Genomic DNA, 21,831 nt, shown 5'->3' on the forward strand with positions numbered 1-21,831 from the left:
TACTCATTGCATGAATGGCACTGCTAACCAAAAGCTAAGCACTCTTCTCATTTAGGGTCATGGTTACCACTACAATTATGACAGTTGACTATAAGGCTTGCTACAGTTTTACTGAATCACCCTGTGCTTTGCTACATGTACCCTGGGCCTTATTGAAGTTGCTCTGGGTTTTGCTGGAGCTCGGGCTTAGGCCTGTATCTTTTAATCTTGTGCTGCATACTATCTACATTAGCTTTGGAAGGTACTGGAAGCAAGCTTTTCTCATTTGTAAGCATACTTCTGTGCCTTTCTGTAAGCTTGTATATCTGACAAATCTCAATGGCCTTGTTTAACATCAAATCACTGTCTCAAAGCAAAATCTTTCTCTCTGTGTAATTATTAATACCACACACAAGCCTTTTAAAAAAGGCTCATCTCTCAAATCCTCAAATCTGTATGTTTTAGCCTTATTTCTCAAGTTGGTTACATATGCTGCAAAAGTTTCACCAAACATTTTGACCTCTTGCGTAAAATAAGTGCATTTCCATTGTAATATTCATTTGGGGCTTACACGTTTCTCAAAATTCACTTTTTAAGCATTCAGGGTTTTCCCCTGTTTCAGCCTGTAACACAATATGGTGGCCTTCCCCCTACCCTGTAAACACTGCAGGTGTGTACACAAACTAAATTTCTTTTTCAATAGCTTCTGAACCAGCTAAATTAAGCAAAATAAAATGCCTTTGTACGTGCGTCTTTGTCAGAAAAAGCAGTCTGTATGAAAATATCATACACTTGCTCAAACACTCTCCAATTTTCTGCAGTATTGTTATCAGACACAAGCAGTGCAAGTCTGTGAAATCCTTCTGCCATGCCAACAAATGATAGCAAAACAATGCAATATTGACCCCTGTAATTATGTATGAACATGTACACACACCAGGAACTTGTAATAATATTTAAATGCACAATAAACTCTTTGAAAGACTGTACTTTGCAAAAGAACTACACTGTAATACTGCACGTGCTTGCCAACACTTTGCATACCTTGGATATTTCAAATAGCTTTAGTTAATGTGAAAAAGTAGTACATAGCAAAAATATACAGTAGTTTTCCCTTTTTTATACATTTTATGTGATTCAGATACTATTTCAGATGTTTCAGTACTTATTTTGAATATTTTTTATCAATATGTTGCAGTTTTTGACATAGTGTTTAATTAGAAATTTGTTTTGACCATTCTGAGTGCTTTGTTTTATATCCGTTGTGAGAAAAATCATTTAAGTGAGAAAAATTAAGCGAGTTTTAGTACCTCGAAATCATTTCTGACCTGTTTGCGAGTCGTTTGAGCAGTAAGGATGATCCACTCCTGTATATTCCTCCATTTCTAACCACTTGCCTCATGGTTCTTACTCTGGATCCCATTCTGACACCATATCGCTCATCTTGTACATCTGAATAAGATGAAGAGGCTTGGGTGCTCGTTTAAGTAGTTTATTGCATGTAAACACATCAGGATGGATGACAGGGACATTAAAATTAAATGAACTAACTGACTGAACACTGTACACATACATGTTTTCACTCTGGCTGCTCATTCAAAATGGCACTCTTGCTTGCATGTGCTCAGTACTTACACGCAAGTGTCCACTGACTGGAATGTTTCTTAAAGGTACATAACGCACTCTGATCTACAGACAAGACACCCTTGATAATGACACCCTTGATAATTCTACTTTCATTTTTTCCATAGCCTAATAGCTTTTAGGAAAAGTAGATGATAGACTCCAATATGGACATGCCTCTAGGAGCATGTAAAATGTGTTTTTTGCTTTAACATATATACATGACAGAAACTATTAACTTTTGCTAATAAAAATAATTATTTTGGTTATCCTTTAATAAAAACATGCCAATATTAATATAAAAATACATAATGAGTGTTTGTGAAATGAATTGGCAAAATCAAAGTATTCAAATGGTTATACAAGAGTAATGGAACTAGCAATAATTTAAAATGTCTATGTACTAGCATACATTGTAGTAAATTTATCAGAATAATATATCCTAACATTCAGCTACAAAATGTGCTTAACTGGTGGTAATGTGATTTTCCACACAAGTGTCCAAATGGGTTACACGTCCAGCAATAAAAAGCATTTGTACTCGGGAGAAACAAAATTTTTTTATGAACTGGCAACTCAATAAAGAGGTATTGAAGGTCATTATTTTATTCATTGTTCTGTGCAGAAGTTCACTATAACACCTAATCTGAAAACCAAGTCTAATGTAAAATGTCAGACTATGGCAGTAAAGATGCATGAATTAAACCCACTGAGCACAGTCTTACAAATACTGGATCTCTGTCACCCTTTGAGATGCGTTTATATCACGTTATCGAAAAATGAAAATAGCAAACGCTATTTCATCGAACCTAAAATATCTAAACCACATAATAATCGAACATTCAGAACAGCAAATTTTTTCCTTGGAAAATAATTCTCTATTCTGAAACACATACACACAACAACACAAGCACACCTAAAAAAACATCAATACACACACATACACTTATAATCCTACAACTAACTCTACACTAAACTATACATACACTACTATCTATCCACTTACCTTAACCCAAACCCTAACCCTAAGGTCCGTCACTATCGCACACTCACCTAACCCACACCCTAACCCTAACTCACTTAACCTGCCCCTAAACCTAATTCACCTAACCCGCGCCCTAACCCAAACTCACCTAACCCGCACCCTAACCCTAACTCACCTAACCTGCACCCTAATCCTAACAACCACACAATCGCACAATTTTCTGAACCAGACCCGTAAATCTCCACCACAGCGCTGAAAATAGTGAAGTTACAGAACTGGCCAACCAAATTCTTTCCCTAGGATAAGAATTTGGTGCTCTGCAGCTTTGCTATTTTTAACGTTCGATTAAAACGGGTCGATATTAGAACATTCGAAGTTTTAAAACTTCGATGTTCTGATATAGACCCTTTGAGATTTCATCACAAAACTTTCAGACAACAGAATATTCATCTACAAAACATGTGTAATTTTACCCACAGAATTTTCAATACCCCTGAATTTGATTCCACAGCTTTTGCCACTTGAAAGCAAGACAGTGCAACCACAGCATTTTACAAGTGAAAAAAAATATTTTTCGAGTGAAATATATATGATGTTTACTTCTAAAATAATGCAAACTTAGTATACATACACTGGATTTAATTTAGCCACCCTTTTGTGCAGAGATAAAATAGCCCCTAGTTGGAAACTAAGCATAGTGCCAGACTATTACAACAAAAGCCCTTTGAAATATTGAATTTGCTAGCTGTTTACAAGAAAAAATATGCAAGTTCCCCAAAGGCAGTTCAGACCAAAATTCATAAACTTCTAGTAAGACACATTGGTACAATATTTACATATGCTGCTCCAGTAGTATGTGCCCTTTCTAAGAGGGTGCACTACCTTCTACGGAGATGAAATCACAAATATAATGGCCATGTTGCTCTTTGACAGGTACTACCCCTGCCAATCACTAATCATTTAGAAACAATCATGTAATTGCCCTTTGCTTTTCTAAACAGCTGCTCACCAACTCGCATAAAAATGGTAACATCTGACAATCACTTCTCATGTGAGACTGTCAAGTGGTGAAATAAAAGCCAGAGAAATGCATTCTCACTTGCTAATATGTGGCACTCGGATCATCCTCATGCTGACTACTGTAAAAAAGTAAACTAAAAAACAAAAATGTATGGTGCTGTTAACATCTGTTGGCAATCAGAAAAAGTAAAAAAAGGGATCACTGCAAATGCATTTCACATGGGAGCTTACCAACACTATGTTCCGTCCCCAAACTCCCAGCCCACCAACTCACAGTAATGGTCACTTTATTTTGACCACCTAACTGCCCATTGCTTTTACCCACTGGCTGCCCACCACACACACACACACACACACACACACACACACACACACACACACACACACACAAACACACCCACTTCTGGCAATGACCTCTCATGTGTGATCACCACCACAGTTATGTATTTCTATGTACTGCTATAACGCACCCTATCCCCATGTCAATAGCCATAAAAATTAAATAAAAAATAAATCCAAGTGCACTGTTACTATTGCCTATGTCTGTATGGTTCCTTCCAGAAAAAAGCACAAACAAATAAATAAACAAATACATAAAAGATAACAGCAAATTTTCAGCTTGGAGCTTTCAGCCACTACACTTGGTCCCTACCCCTATGTCAAAGCCACAATGATGACCACTTTACTTTTATTACCCTAATTATCTTTTCTTTTTATCCACTTACTAACCTCTGAGCAGGTAACCACTTCTGGTGATTACCAAAAGTTGCAAAAAACAGTCACAAAGTTGCTGGGGAGGGGGGTTTGAAGGTTGCTCTCTCCAAATCTATTGGGGTAAATAAAACAAAACTGTGGGTAGTGTCTAATATTACCACTGGCTAAAATTCTGCTTGGTTTTCTTACAGAAAATAACTAAAACACACACCTGCAAGATAAAAATCTTTGCTGAAACACCTTGCATCTGCACTTCTTGATAGTTTTATTTATAACCAAATAGGTGTTAACCACGGTAGAACACTGATCCATATAGACCATTTGCAGGTTCACCCTGGGTTTAGAAAGCAAGTGAATATGAATATATAGACAGGCAGGTTCAAATAATAAAAACAGCACTACAACTGGTTGCTAAGGAGAAATAATCGTGAGTGCTTAGACTGCACAGTAGTAAGACAAGGGCTGTCTACCCATGCCCAATTATGGCATTCACTGAGTAGAGGAGAAAAGTTAAGCTAGTAAAGAGCATGCTCTCTCATTTCTGGGTTCCCATTGTTTTTTAATGGGAAACTGCATGGTAATTATTGACTAGTATAGTCACTGTACTGTCCAAACAATTACTTTGCAGATATACTGTAGAAGAGAGATTTTGTATTCTTGTTTTAAATTGCTTCATTCTGATTTTAAAATAAGAACAAAATCTACTAAAAAGGAGTAAACTTGGCATACAAGCATATGCATGCACACACACACACACACACACACACACACACACACACACACACACTAGTTCAATCACGTGGCACTGAGATTAACTGTAGTCCAAAGTTAAGATGTTAAGTTGTCGAAGTTAGCTTACCCACTGGGTGGAGAAAGAAGTGATGCAATTTGCAACAGTGCTGACACACAGTAGGGACAACATTGCAAAATAAAACAAAACAAGGTCTGAGTGGGATGCTCCAGTCTGCCAAGCAGAGCACACTGCTGTAGCTGGATTTTGGAATATGCACTACAGTACACACAGCTACTGGGCCAACACTGTAGGCTGCATTTTGGCAGATTGCTGTTACACTGTCACAGCGAAAAAGACGTAGAACCAAACAGTCCTGTGCCTGTCACAATAATGGCCTCAAAATCAGGAATTGGAAGTACTAAGCACACTTTAAGTTTTCAAACCTAGAGTACTAACCAAGCTGGCATAACTTTTCATTTTCAAACTGTTCATGCTCCATCATTTCCCAGTGTCAATAATGCATCCTGATTAGTACGTAAATCTTGTCATTACAAGCCACATTGTAAATTAACTTAATTTTTTGCAGTCCTAGATTGCAATACCTATCTGCAAACTAAGAATGGGAACCTTTTAGCTAGTGCCACAGCATAGTAAAACAAGTCTGCATCACTGATTATGAATCACTGCAAATAAATCAAGATTTTAATCTCTTATGATGAAGCAGCACTAACTTTATCAGTTTAGATACACTTTACTACACAGTTTTGTTACAGATTAAAATGAGAGTTATATGTCTGACTTTTTGCATTGATATGCATCTCTGTTTTCAAACTGTACCTCAGGTCTTGGTGGAAAAAGGTCACTGTGACAAGACACTGACTTTGTACCCAACTTAGCTCTAAACAGCAGTGAAATTAATTTAACTGATATGAAAGTAATGCACCAACCCTAAACAGTGTTATAAAACTGTTGATTGCTACATCCAGTCAAATACACATGCTGATATGAAAGTAATGCACCAACCCTAAACAGTGTTATAAAACTGTTGATTGCTACATCCAGTCAAATACACATGCTCACTGATTAAGTGAATCAGTGCATGTGGCCTATACTACGTTGTATAACCACTAAACAGCAGGTACTGAATCAAAATGCAATTAAAAGGAGATGAGTTGAGCTACTGCTGGAAGCTTTCAACACCCCATCCACCAGCTGCAGTATCACAATGCCTCCATGCAGACAAATGTACCAAACACTGACATGAATGACTGGAAGCCTACTGTCAAAGTATCCTTCCCCATTTAAAGGTAAGTTGGTTTTAATGCAGTATCCTTCCCCATTTAAAGGTAAGCTGGTTTTAATGCACCTTTGCTTATTATATTGATGGAAAACTCCACCTATCTCCATTGACTACTTTTCCTCATTGGCTAGCAACATTGTTACGTTCATACCTCTCCACTTATTAGAGCAAGAAATCTGGACAAAGCCTGAAATAAAAGGGGGGACAAAGATCCAAACATAGGGACAGATTTTAAATATTGCTCGTATAAACTTAGAAAGTTGTTAGAATAAAAGGTTGTGTATTAGCATCCATTTTCTGAAAGGCAAAGTCTGAAACTCAAATGTGTGTTTTAGAGACTTCAGTCCTCAGTGATTTGACAGAAAGCCACACATTTTATGAGGAGCAGACCAAAAATTTGAGGCAAAAATCTGGACATTCTACAAAAATCTGGATAAGTGAGAGATATGATTATGCTGCATGTTTGGACTTTTCATCTGTTCACACTAAATATGCAATGCATATAAATAGTAGGAATACAGAGTGGTCAAGATTTGAATCACGCATCCATAAACTGAGATCAATCTCTTTTTATGGCTGTAATTAACTGTACTTAATCACAGAAAAATAGGCTGTTTATTTCATTTGTGAAATAGTTTACTGCTGATATAAAAACTGTATATACACAAAGTATTTTTTTTAATGTAACTCATGTCATCTGATCTGAAGACAAAAGAATTTAGATTTAACTTATGTACGTTAGTCGATATGTCGTATACATAAATAACTTACCATTTTTAAAGTGGAAACTGTGCAATAATGCCAGTCCATCAAACCAATGGTTGTAGGATGAATTTCCCACTGTGTGCATGCCTGGTCCATTTCGAATAAGTAGTCCTTGAAGCCAGTCAGGCAGTTGACCTAAATTAAAAAAAAAGTATGAGAAAGTTTAAAAATAAGAATGATTAGTACATTTATGATACTAGTACCTATGCATGACTGACAATGTCCATCGACCGCTCTGATCTAAAAAATGTTTTACATACTAAGAGATCCTTCTTCATTATTGATGATGTCAGAGTAAAAATGATGACAACAGATTTAAAAAAGCAGAAAAAAGTGTATACATGATAATGCTGTTCTTCTTTCTTCTCATTCTGAATCAGAAGTGAAGCAGAAGGCCACACAAAATAATCTCTGTTCAGTTTAGCTCAGAAGTAAATAATCCCAGGCATTCATACATTTCCTGTTCCTCTTCAGTGTGTGTATAATATTATTTTTTTTCCTTCTTACCCAGTGTACCTATCCAGTTACCATATGTAAAAAATAAATAAATTCAGTACAGAAAAAAAAATCCTCGGACTTAAATTCCTGAAGGTGTCAATGCAGGTATGAAAGAGCCTTGGTAGTATTGTGAAGTTACCAGAAAAATCAGAAAAATAACTGGTATCTATGAAGCAGGCTAAAATATGACCCTGCTGACACCAACCCATAAATGGGCTGATGGGAGAGAGAAGCAGTAAACAAGATCCACTCCACTCAGAATGTGGGTCTGCTTGCTTAGGAGAGCTAATAGGGACCTCACACTTGCAACCACTCTTGGAATAAAACAAGGCCAAGGCAAACACAGGTCAAGTCAAACAAAAGAAAAATATTGATCCCGAGACCAGTAAACTGCTTTGATGCTGGGACAAAGATCAGTTATCTTCAAACAGGATACTCACATCAGTGCCGAGGAGCTTGACTCCGAAAGCCAACACAGCACTGAGGAGAATCTGCCAATGAAAGGATTAGGTCAGTAATAGGACAGCAGTGAAGAGGCTCATTTACTGACAACTCAATATTAAATACAGAATGTGTCCTTGGCATCACAACAGTATGACTCCGGCACCAGAAATACTTGACACTTACATTGCTCAGCACCAATATTAGGCCAGCAGAAGGGCTTCTCAATGCCAGGCTATTCAAATTTGAGTCTAAGCATTGTGAATGGGGACAAGGATGTGACTAACCAGACGTAAAGGGTGAAGTACTGTGCAGGTTCGGCTCTGAGGATCTCAAAGTTGACCTCAGAGAAAAAAATCACCACAATAAAGTCCTGAATCTAACCCTATAACTGAGAACTTAGTAGGAAAGGAAGCTTGAATCAATGTGGACCCTAAAAGACCTCAGACCACACCTGACACTTAAGCCAGAACCAGGATGATGAGATGGTTTGATACATTTAGCTCTGTTCAACTCAAAATAAGGGTGCAAACTTTTCTGTAAAGGAAACTTTGTCATGCACACACAAGCAGAAATTAATTGTTCTGGCAGTTGGTACTGAGAGCACGTCTGTGCACTGTAGTTCCTCTGGTAAATGGCTCAATTCCTGCAGCCCTTATTAGCCTTGTGTGTGACCTTGAGCAAGTCACTTAACCAGACATTGCCCCCGATTCACCACTGAAAGGGACTGTGTGCAGTGGGCCTTCAGGGTTAACAAATGGGTATTATTATTAAGGTGATGAACCAGAAAAACAATCTGAGCACCAACCTTTGCATCACTGCCAATCTTAGAAAAATAAAAAAGGTAGAACTTTCAGATTATCTTAGAAACTTTGGAGGGACTGAACAGAAGGTTAATTGATGACCTTTCTGACATAGACACCAGAACAAGGCTGGAGAGAGGAGTAGACTGAGCACAAGTCCATTCATCTTCGAATAAAATTAAGCAGCCTCTGTCTTAAGTCATCATCAGATGTTTGACAAATTTCACAGTCCACTTCCAGAAAGGGAAACAATTTGCAGTAAAGCCAAGAAGTAAACGAGACCCTTCTTGGAACCATATCAGCAGAGAAGATGAAAACAGAATTTGGCTTTGTATTTGCAAGGAAAAATAATATGTGACCACAGCAAACGTTATCACAAATAGACAGATGAGAGTCAAAACAGCACCAGGTTCCATTTAACTCAGAACAAAAAAGAGGCAAATATAACACGTTCAAAGAAGCACCAGGTCATATAATCCAGACAAGACTAAGCCTGATAAACAAATGTGGATTATACTGGCAGACACTGCAGGAGTCATCAAATCTAAACATAACAAATCTTTACAGCAACAGAAATTAACCCAAATGGTAAGATAAGGGAGATTCCAGGCAGACTGCTGTGGGAAGTCTGCTATTCTAGATAAAAGCAAATAAATAAATAAGAATCCTGAATTCCAGGTAAAGGTAGAATTCTGACACTTCTCACCACATGAACTAGTAACCAAGCCAAGGAGATGAAAATCCAGTGAAACTGTTTTATTAAGAACCAACAGCAACAGTAGAGTTAAGCGCTTTCATCTATCAGGACGTCATCAGAACTTACATAGTTACATAGAAAATGCCATTTCGTACTAGCTTCAATTTGTGCAACCCAAAGCTGAACTAGTCTACTAGGTACTACAAAATGCACTCTCGGATCGTAAAGGAGTTGAAGTCAGTCTGCTCATAGTCCATCTAGGCGGGAAAAAGAGGGGATCCACAAGAGAGCATTTTGTAGTACCTACTACACTAGTATAGCTTTGGGTTGCACAAACTGAAGCTAGTACAAAATGGCATTTTCTATGTAAGTTCTGATGATGTCCCAATGAATGAAAGCGCTTAACTCTACTGTTGCTGTTGGTTCTTAATAAAGCAGTTTCACTGGATTTTCGTCTCCTTGGCTTGGTTAAAGGTAGAATTCTGTCTGTAAAGTTACTCAGCAAATGCAGACATTAGCAGATGCATACTGTTGAAAATAGTACATCTAACAGGGAAAATGATAAAAGGAAAAAGTCAGACGTCAACCCAAAAAAATACAAACTTCATGCTAGAGAATAAACAGGTCAGAAGCAACCAGGGTGAAAAATGAGCTGACAGGTGGCATAAATCCAAGAAGATACTGGAAAAACAAACTTGAAACTATCCAAAAAATAAATGGTACCCAGGAGAAAGTACAGTTTTGTACCTACCATAAATGTAGATGTTCGAGTGCTAATACAGCTGCAGTCATAACAGATGGGTTCTCCTGCCGTTAGGCAGGTCCTCGGTCGGCCGAATTCCAAAGTCTAGGTCCGGCGTCGGTTGTCGTCGCTTCTTCCCTGACGTCAGTGCGACAGGGGTATAAAGGAACCAGCCGAAGCCATTTTCTTCAGTTTTTCTTGCCCCAGATGTCAGATGCCCCCAGAAGGAAAGCAATACATAAATTTGTGTTATAAAGCCATGCAATATAATCAAAATACAGTAGTTGCAAGCAAATACACCATAAATGAATACCCCAATCAGGTTGTATGAGGAGGTGTTAGCCAATAGGCCTGTTCCAAGAGGGGAAGGAGGGAGGGAAACCTGGACTGCAGCTGTATTAGCACTCGAACATCTACATTTATGGTAGGTACAAAACTGTACTATGTTCATCGTGCATACAGCTGCAGTCATAACAGATAGGTAGAATCCCAAAGCTAAGAAAGGGGTGGTAGGCACTAGGTGGAACTAGGAGGAGCCAGGATGCCCTGCAGGACTGCAGTGGCAAAGCCTGCTCTGGTTTTGGAGTATAATGGTAGGTGGTAGTGCTTGGAGAAGGTATGCACATAACTCCAAGTGGCTGCTTCCAAAATATCTTTGGTAGGAACTCCTCTGAGGAAAGCTGCAGAGGTAGCTGTGGCCCTTGTGGAGTGAGATCTGATGCCTGTAGGTACAGTTTTGCCATGAAAAGAATAGCAAAAACGTATGCAGTGGGCTATCCATTTTGAGATTTTCTGTTTGGAAATTGGCTTTCCTTGAGCTCCTACAGCATAGGACACAAAGAGCTGTTCTGTTTTTCTGAAAGGCTTTGTTCTGTCCAAATAATAACGCAGTTGTCTATGGAATGTAGTAATCTCTCCCCTTTGTTTTGAGGATTAGGATAAAAGGTAGGTAAGTGTATGGCCTGATTCAAAGCTACCCTGGATACCACTTTAGGCATAAAGGACGGGTTGGTTCGTAGGGAAACTCTGTCCTGATGGAAGATGATAAAGGGCTGCACAGCCATGAGAGCTTGTAGTTCTGAAACTCTACGAGCTGAGGTAATAGCCAGAAGGAAAGCTGTTTTCCAGGACAAATATTGCAAATCTGATGAGGCAGCTGGCTCAAAAGGAGGCAAGGTTAGTTTTTCCAGAATTAAATTGAGATCCTAAGCAGGTATTGGTTGCTTCCTTGGGGGTCTTAGATTCTTAGCCCCTCTGAGGAACTGTCTTAAGAGAGGATGAGAGAATAAGGGTGGATCAGTGTTGTATTCTGCAGAAATGGCTGAGGCATGGATTTTGATGGAGGAGAATGAAAGTCCACTGCTTAGCAGCTCAGCTAGGTACTGTAGTATTTGAGGTAAATTCAGTTTTCCGGGATCCTGGCCCTTTTTCTCATTCCAGACACAAAACCGTTCCCATTTTGCGGAGTAAGCTTTTCTAGTTGACGGCCTTCTGGCCTCCAAAATGACATCCTGCACCTCCTTGGAGAGTAGGGTCTGTTGTGATGCTAAGGAATCTTCCATGCGGCTAGACTGAGTGTTTTTAGCTGGCTGTGAAGAGTTTTGAAGCTGTGCTGAGTCAGGAGAAGAGGCATTAGAGGCAGGGTCCATGGTGGGGAATGCGTCAGGCTCCTCAGGAGTGGGTACCAGTGTTGTCTTGGCCAGTCTGGAGCAATGAGAATCATCTTTGGTCTGTCTGCTCTGGTTTTCAGTAGAACTTTGGGCAGCAGAGGAAGAGGTGGGAAAGCATAAACTGTCATTGATGTCCAACTGAAGGAGAGAGCGTCCACTCTCCAGGCCTTTGGATGAAAAATCCTTGAGCAGAATTTTGTCAATTGGTGATTTTTGTGGGAGGCAAAGAGATCTATGTCTGGCCTTCCCCATGTTTGGATTATTTCTGTAAAAACTTTTGGATGCAACTTCCATTCGTGTGGATCTGTCATATTTCTGCTTAGGTTGTCTGCCAGCATGTTTTCCTTGCCTGGCAGGTACTGTGCTTGTAGTTCGATTTGTAAGTCCATGGCCCTGTTCCAAAGTGACATGGCTAGTCTGCATAGGGGGTATGAATGCGTTCCTCCCTGCTTGTTTATGTACCACATAACTGTGGTGTTGTCCGTTCTTATCAATAGTTGACCTGGTTGCAGAAGGTCTTTGAAAGCTGTAATAGCATTTATTACTGCTAGCATTTCCTTTTGATTGATGTGAAGGTGCTTTTCTTTTTGGGACCATTTGCCCTGAATGCACCGATCTGTCATGTGCGCCCCCCCAGGCGTAGTCCGAGGCGTCTGTTGTGATGACTTGATTTGCTTGAGGCTTGCTGAATGAAAGACCTGTGTTTGTTTGGCATGCTTGAGCCCACCACAGAAATTCCTTTTGTAGACATGGAATTAGTGGTATTATTGTTTCCAAACTGTGGCTGTGTTGAAACCATAGTTTTTTCAGGTACCATTGAAGTTTCCTCATATGCAGCTTTGCACATGGGATTAGTAAGATGCAAGATGCCATGAATCCCAGAGCCTGCAGGATTTTCCTTGCAGTCAGCCTGGTGCAATTTGCTAGTGCTCTGAAGTATTGAGTTAGTTGCCCCTGCTTCTCTGGCGTGAGGTAGGCCATCTGGGTGTTTGTGTCCAAGTTGGCACCCAGGAAAATCATCTTCCGAGAGGGTATTAGCCTTGATTTCTTTTTGTTGACTGTATATCCCAGCGAGTTCAACAACATTATTACATAAGCCAGATGTTTCAGGAGGATGTGCTTGCTGTCCGCTTGGATCAGGCAGTCGTCCAAATAGGGGTATATTTGTATCCCTTGAAGTCTGCAGTAGGCAATTACTGATGCCAGGCATTTCGTGAATGCTCTGAGCGCAGTAGATAAGCCAAAGGGCAATACAGAGAATTTATAATGGGTTGAACCTGCAAGAAATCTGAGGTATCTTCTGCAATTTTGTCTGATTGGGACATGCAGGTATGCCTCCTTGAGGTCCAATGTTACCAGCCAAGACTCCTTGCCCAGCATGGGAAGAAGCTGCTGTAGAGTGAGCATCTTGAATTTTGGTACGAGGAGAAATGTGTTTAGGATGGATAGGTCCAAAATAGGTATCCAATCTTTTCCCTTCCTTGGTACCAGGAATAGTCTGGAATAAAAACCTTGACCTTGTTTGTGCGTAGGTACCTCTTGAATCGCTTTCATGTCTGAGATCTGTAATTTGCTTTTGTGCCTCTGCCCTTTGATTGTGTGACAGGTTCGGCATGCCTCTCATTTTTGGAAGGGTGTGAAAATGGAATCTGTAGCCTCTGTTTATAATGACCAGGATCCATTTGTCTTTTGTGACAATATCCCAATTTTTTGAAAATAATGCCAGTTTTCCTCCTAAGGGGGCTGCCATTTGAGTCTTGCTTGGCATGCAAAGGGGAAGTCATTGGGTTTGCTTTCTGAATGATTGCGAGTTATCCTCACCACCTCTTTGTGTAGGAGCTTGCCATTGTCTGCCTCTAAATGATCCTTGGGATTGTCCTCTGCCCCTCGGGCGCCTGTATCTACCTTTTTGGGGTCTGTCCGTGGCTGGAAAGGACCAATTTTTGGAAGGCCAATTTCTACTGAAACGTGGGGGTTGTACCTGTAGAAAATCCTTCACAGTTTGCATTGATTTAGCATTTTCCTCCATTTTCCTTAATACCTCCTCAGCATTAGCACCAAATAATACATCCTTTTGTAGAGGGGCATCTAGTAATTTAGCTTTGACATGATCAGGCAAGGTTTGTTCCTTGAGCCAGGCATGTCTACGTATGACTGATCCTGTAACAGCAGCTCTACATGAGGCCTCTAGAGCATCAAAACCACATTGCAAAGTATGCTTACCCACTTGTTCTGCACTATGCATCAAATCCTGCAACTCCTTCAAGTCTGGTTGTTCAGGTTGTGACATTTTACTTTTCAATTGTGATAACAAAAACTGTTGGTATTTTAGCATATGGAACTGACAGTTTAAGGCCCTCATGGTTAAGGTAGCCGAGGTATATACCTTTTTTCCCCACCTGTCTAAGGATCTGGAATCTCTCTCGGAAGGTAATGGATTTTTAGCAGTGGAGGCCTTAATTCCCTTGGGGCCCTGTGAGATGGTTTCTGGGTCAGCAGCATGGCTTTTGTATAGAAATTGGTGTGAGTCAGGAACCCTGTAGTACCTGTCAGGCTTGACTGGGGCTGGAGGCAGAGAATCCGGGTTAAGGCAGGCCTCCGAGTAAACATCATCTAGGATGTCCAATACAGGAGGTATAGCCAGGGGCCTGTGCTGAGGTAGCAAGAGAAATTCCCTAAGCCTTTTCTTGGAATCTGAATAATCTTGGCCTTCCCAGTGGAAGTGTTCCCTTAAGGTATGCAAAGTTTCCCCGAATGAGTAATCCTCTGGGGGGGATACAGAAGGAATGGACTCCTCTGCATCAGAGTCTTCAAAAGGGGAGTAAGAATGTTCCTGATCATCAGAGTGCTCTGAAATAATGGAGCCCTGATCAGAGGAGGGGGATTCTTCCTCCACTCTGGGCCTTTTGTCCGGAGGGGATTGAGAACCCCTGATAAGAGTAATTAAATCCTCAGCCATTTTAAGCATCTGTTTTTTAGGCATGGGGCCTGGAGGTGGGCCCTGTGTAGCTTGTCTCAGAGTGCATGGCTGCTTTAGACTTAGTGAAAGCCTTGATGGAAAAAGAAGAGGAAGGTCTGAAGACACCTTCAGTGGAGGTAGACCTGTCCACATTGTGAGGTTCAATGCCAAGAGTGGCTTCGGTATCTGTAGTCGGGGTGTGGGCCGAGGAGCCTGCGACCTCGGGCACAGGAGACACCGCCAATGAAGCGTCGTCGGTAGTCGGGGGCTGTGTAGGCACCTCGCTGAGAACCGGACCACGTGTAGTCGGCTTTGGCGTGGTGTCGGTAGAGGCCGCGGACCTCGTGTGTCGGTCCTTATCTTTGCGTTTTTTAGACAAAACTGGAGTCGGAGTATCCGACGACATAATATCGTAATGACTATTGGCCTGATGAAGCCTTCGGGTGAAAGCGCTTGCCGTCTGTTGAATAAACATTTTTGCTGAACTTTTCGTTTGGTCGATCCGTTGATGTACAAGCAATGTTATCGAATACTGAAAAACTATTGTTAAATTGGAATTAGTGTGAGTAGCAGTGGCTATACTCATGACAAGAGAGTGGATTTATTGACCAGTACGAAAGAGGAGGGTTTGTTGGATGCTTTATTCATCTCTGTCCATTGACCTTTGGTGTTGACACATTCGGAAACTTTGGTTTATTTGCAGCTTCAATGAGCCAGCAGAAGCGGCAGCGTGTAGTGTGCTGATGTGAGCTACATTGATTCAGTTGAAGCATTAAAGTGTAATAAGACAATGCGAAAAGCTTCCAACAAGTTTATATATATAAGGTAATTCATTTAGTTGACTGAGGAACGAAGGTTTATAGGAAGTTTGTTTCTTCCTTTATTTTTATATATTAACTTTTTGGTGCTGGCATCGTCAGAGACATTTGTTTGCCAGCTATTATACTTATCTAGCACGAACGTTATTGCACTAGCGATACTGAGAGCAGTACTTGATATGCTCACATACAAGAATTACTAATTAACCAGGTTCGAAAACGGGAGCTACTAAGAAGTTTGCTTTTCTTACTTACATGAATATTTAAATCAACCTGCCATTTTGCTACCCACCTACTATATCTGATAATATAGTTAAATGTTTTTCCAAAATAATGCTGGGCGAACTCCGCCCGATGCTTAATAATGCGTTTATTGAATGTAGCACAAAAGCGACAGACCGAGACGTCATGGTCTGGGCCTAAACAAGGTATACAGAGGGAATGGAAATCCTTATGCGGTATTTGCTTCCCACATGAAATACAATTGTTAACTTTGTCTGACATCGGTCTGAGGCAAGAAAAGTTTCCCCAACGGGGTACTTAGCTTTCAAGAACACTTCGGTTTCCAAATTTTTCGTAATTTCAGGAGCTGGCCGACCGGCACTTGCGAACTGCTTCTGCTTCGGGCACCACGCGGCAAGAAAGACTGAAAAAAATGGCGTCGGCTGGTTCCTTTATACCCCTGTCGCACTGACGTCAGGGAAGAAGCGAGGACAACCGACGCCGGACCTAGACCTTGGAATTCGGCTGACCAAGGACCTACCTGACGGCAGGAGAACCCATCTGTTATGACTGCAGCTGTATGCACGATGAACATCAAGTAAATGCAACTGCTGTGACATGCAACAGGAGAGAATCGGAAAGGGATCCTTCAGTATGCATGACTATGAGAATAAAGGGAGGAGTATGATGGTCTGAAAAAGTTTTATATGCCAAGCTGCTAAGTTTTACTGTCCTCACATCTCAGAACTAGACAAAGATCGACCAATCATAACCCATCTCCTGTTCATCGTTTAAGCATAATAACTTACTCTTAGATCATGACACAAAGAAAAGCAGGTATGGGTTCTTGTAAAGTTGGGAAAAATGTCAGAAATAATTAATAAAATATCTTCTTCACACACACTGAAAAATTAATATTTTGATTTCCATGAACTCCCTTCATTTTATGGGTATTGGTTCCACAAAGTACAGTTGTGTACAGTTACCATAAATGTAGATGTTGAGTGTATTCACTGTTGCAATCATCACACTTGGGTTATCCTGCCAGAGGTAGCCCTCAGTCAGCCCGAATACCAGAGGCTTAGTATTTCTGCGTCAGTTGCTGTCGCTCCAGGACTAACATCAGGCCATCAGTGGTATAAAATCAGGCAGCCAACGCCATTACATCAGTTTTTCTTGCCCCAAATGTCAGGAGCCCCCAAATAGGGAGATAGGTTATGGTGGAAGAACACCACCAGTAGAAAGTAAATACCAAAAAGCACAGTAATGAGTGAGGGAGAGAGAGAGAGAGAGAGAGAGAGACAAGGGGGATGGAGGGTTGGAAATCAGGACTGCAATAGTGAATACACTCAAACATCTACATTTATGGTAAGTGTACACAATTGTACTATGTTCTTCATGTTTCACTGTTGCAGTCATCACACTTGGGTTGATTCCCAAAGCTGAAGTAAAGGGTGGAGGCAGTCAAGAAGAGTTAGGGCTGGCTAGTATGCCCTACAGGACTGCGGTTGCATAAGTGACATAGGGATTAATGGCCAGCTTGATACATTTATCAATGATTCCAGACTGGGGGATGGTGACAAAGGACTTGGCGAGGTCCGGATAGGCTGTGTGAACCACCTTATCCTCGTCCACAGCTCTGGAGATGGATTCACAGTCATCATTCAGGTTAAGGTGACATGATCGGCCCTTCACAAACCCAACCTGGTTAGGGTCCAGTGTTTGCAGGTTGACAATTTCTTTGTTTTAATTTCCATGATAATACATTCCATGGCCTTACAGATCAGGCACATCATACTGCTGGGGCTGTAGTTCCCAGGATCCAAGGCGGATCCCCCCTTGTGGACTGGGATAACTGTAGCTGTGCACCACACAGTGGGCACAAAGCCTGAGTTGTGGCTATGATTAGACATAGCATGTGCATGAGGTGCCAGTTCAGTTTGTAGCTCATGTAGTACACAGCCCGAGATGTTGACTGGTCTCATGGTTGCTGTTGTCATAGCTCTGGAGAGTGTGGTTTTTACTTATGTGGCCGTTATTACCAGAATATGGCAATCTTTCTGTGTTGAGATGGGCCCTTTGGGGGTTGGGAGGGGGAATGCAGTTGGCACTGAATCGATCTGCCAGGATACTGGCAATATCCCTGGGAGCAGTATATTTAATACCATCCTGTTGTAGCTCAGAGCAGTTCTGAGCATTGCCATGTAGATTCCTCACATAGCTATGGAACGGCTTGCAGTTGTCTTTGGCATCTTTGGCTATATTATGTTCGTAACTAGCTTTGGTGGATGTTATGAGGAATCTCTGCCTCTTACTGTAGCTGGTAAGGGAGTATTTTGCATCCTGGAAATGCCTCCGTTTCTGCAACAGTTTCCTCCTTTTGTTGTACAGTATGTTTATGGCAGGGGGCCACCACATTGGCTTCCTTTTCTTGGTGGGGAGCATCTTGGTTCTATATCATGCACCATTAGATGTGCTCGTACAGTGCCTTCATGTATGATTCAGCAGTTGTCCTTTCAGTTCCCATCTGCATGGGTGTCATGATCATGATGTTAGTCACATCTGACATGTGTAGCACGACATTGGCTTTGGAGATGTGTGTTACGGAGATTTCCTTACTGGGGTGTGGGGGAAGGATGTTGATGTTAAGGGTGATTAGCTCATGGGCAGACCTGACCACCGATGGGGTGACCATAGGTGTGGAGCATTGATTTCCCATGTTGGCAATGACCAGGTCTAGGATATTTGAACCCCTGGTGGGACTATGGGTTACCTGATCCACGGCATTGGGAATTATGACTTCCAAGAACCGTTGGGCACATGTGTTGGTACACAAGTAGTTTTCCCAGTTAATGGCAGGGTAGTGTAAGTCGCCTAGTATTAGGGTGTTTGCTTGTAACATAATATTTCACAGTACGTTTCAAAAGCTGTAGTGGGTATCATGGGGCATGGCGGGGGATCTGTAGCAAGCTATACAATTTGGAATGCAGTCTAACCTACTGTTAGTTACACCAGGGGTATTTCAGACACATTCTGTTGGGCAAGTAGCCTGGTGATGTGAATATCCTTGGTGAATATGGACACTCCTCCAACTTTATTGTTTTGGTCCTGGTTTGGTGGCCAAACGGTATGGTGAGAGCTGTACCTGGTATTGCAGGGGTGTTCTCTGGAGGCTTGGATCAGATCTCTGTTACTGTATAGTTATCGATGTTCTCCATTTTAGGTGTGCGTGCTGACTGTGAATGGCCAAGAAAAATTGATCCCTATACACACACACAACCAAACATAAACACACACACACACACACACACACACACACACACACACACACAGATTCACAGTTGCCATGTCTGGGAATAGAACTCCTACCTAACTAGTATATCACACTACAGCATTACACAGTTATAGGACGTGCCACAGAGATTACTGGGCTACTCCTTCCCCAAAGGTGTATTTCAAACTGAAGGACATCAGCAGCCCTGCTAAAGTAGGGCATTTGAAATTGTAGTGAGTGTGACTGGCCTAAAAAGCATTGATCCGTACACACACACACACACACACACACACACTTGCCACGTCTGGGATTAGAACTCCTACCCAAGTAGTACATCACACTACAGCATTATGCAGCTATAGGACGTGCCACAGAGATTTCTGGGCTACCACTTCCCCAAAGGTGTATTTCAAGGTGAAGACATCAGCAGGCTTGCCATAGCAGGGTATGGGGAGTGCAGTGTGTGTGCATGGGCCATAACCCATTCATCTAGAGGCAGACGCACAACACTCAGGTTTATATTCCACAGGTACGTGTATACAACTGCTAGAGGACTACTGACTTGTACATTCATGTTACACCATTAGCACAAGCATGACTGACATTTTGTACATCATGTGGTTTTAGCCAATTGGATATTTGCTAGGTATGACAGGCTTCATGATGGGAGGCTCTTTGTCACTGTCACTCTCTTCCACACATCTATGTATGTGTATTTTTGGCCTATTATATAGTGTGTTGTCCTTGGATATATGTGTGTATTCCTATCCAATGTGTGTGCAAAGCATGAATGGTGTGTACTGAGGAGTGATTGCACTAACATCTATGACTGTCAGTTATGTATGGCCCACTGGTGTTGCCAGACATAGGCTTCATTTCTGTAAGCGTGTGAGCATGCCCAGTATGGCCTTTCAGTATTTTGTTATCTGACATGGCCTTCATTTCTCTAAATGTGGGGGCATGCCCAGTATGACTTTCTGTATTGAATGTGTGAATCCATTCCAGGTAGATTGTACTACAGTGCAGACTTTTGTGTTCTGCACCTACAGCTTGCAAACTGTTTCTGCGGGACATCTGTAGATCGGTTGACAATATGGGGTCGAAATGGGCAAAGAATAGTGGGGTACTGTAGATAATTGTGTCTGCGTGGGTCTATATCAGATTGTCGAATGCTGACAACTTTGAAGCTTCAAACTTCGAACTTGAAAGTTCAAAGTCTAAAAACACTGAATGTCAAAAAAAAAAAAAAAAACACTCAAAACCCAAAACAAAAATATTTAACACTCTATGCAGGGGGGCAAGCCCCCCTGCACCCCCCACACTCCCCGCTACTTAAATATACCAACTCTGAGATCGCACTATAGTGCAGTAAAGGGAAACCTTCCCTTCCCGCACTCTATGGTGATCTCCATTATACGTTTTGACGTTTTTACACTTCAAACTTTCAAGTTCGAAGTTTAGTGCTTTGAACTTGTCAGCATTCGACATTATGATATAGACCCATCTGTGCTGCTTCTGCTACATGGTCCTGGTGTTAGCAGAGATATTCGGACATATGTACTGTTTTACACTGTGATGTTTTATGTCATCAAGTACTGTCAGGTATACATATTTGCTTGAAGTGATGTCCTGGGGAACACTGGGTGAATGCAGCTGTGTCCATTATCATGGTCAGCAGCCTACATATTCTTGCACAACCATGCTATTCTGGAGGGGAAGCTGCAGACACTTGCTACTGGCTTGTACATCCATTGACATGATAGTATGGCCATATCCTGCTGTGGCCATACCTCACAGCTGTACAGATTCACAGAGGTTACCCAGAGGCAGGGGTCATAATTCTGGACATTACCCCTTCACATTGGGGTTTATGAGTAAATTTGTAGCCACCCATTCTTGTGTTTTCAGCCAGGGATAGTATGTGCACACTGCTGAGTTTCGGACTTCACACACTCCATGCTTCCCATGCTCCTACCCCCCCCCCCCCATTATTCTATCCTCTTCCATACATTACGCAAACATTATCAGATATGTTCCCTATAGTTATCACCTCATATCAGCAGTAATTTGGTGTTGGTCCACAGTTCATGCAGTAGGACATGGTGGACATGTTACTGAGATTTGTCCACATGGCCTTGCATTTGGGTTCTGTGGACTATGTTATTTGGGAGTCCATGACATAACATATATTGGCAGTATGGGTGAGACTCTGGCCTTTGGCAGAGGACTGTAGGCCATTTGGTAGAGGTGCATGCCAGCTGTAGTAGGCCGTTGCATTCTGTCACTCCTACAGTCCCAGACTGCAATACACTATATTCCCCTGGGGTGACAGGGTAGGTGTGCAAGGTGTTCATGTCAATACTTTCTGTCATTATCGATCCAGTGGTGATGATGCTGGCAGAGTGCTGCTTACAGCTAGGGACACACCTGCATGGGACACCTGTTCTGCATGCTGCATTCTTTAGCTATTGCCATACAGAGGTGGGGGTCATAGTATACTCATTCCCAACAGCAGGGATAAGACCAGAGAGGTACCTATGGGTGGTGGTGGGGTGAGCTGGGGGCATGTGTGTAAGGACACTACTTGC

At 41.6% G+C, this 21,831-nt stretch overlaps 1 protein-coding gene across 1 annotated transcript in view; it reads right to left on the reverse strand.

Moving 5' to 3' along the window:
* Positions 1-21,831, reverse strand: part of BCO1 (beta-carotene oxygenase 1) — a 433,849-nt gene that overhangs the window by 362,136 nt on the left and 49,882 nt on the right. The window contains exon 2 of the mRNA XM_044081793.1: positions 7,126-7,254. Coding sequence (XP_043937728.1) covers positions 7,126-7,254 — 129 coding nt within the window. The remainder of the gene's footprint in view (positions 1-7,125; positions 7,255-21,831) is intronic.

The sequence above is a fragment of the Protopterus annectens genome, chromosome 8.part1 (assembly GCF_019279795.1).
Source record: "Protopterus annectens isolate FY-2018-M chromosome 8.part1, PAN1.0, whole genome shotgun sequence".
Lineage (NCBI taxonomy): Eukaryota > Metazoa > Chordata > Ceratodontiformes > Protopteridae > Protopterus > Protopterus annectens.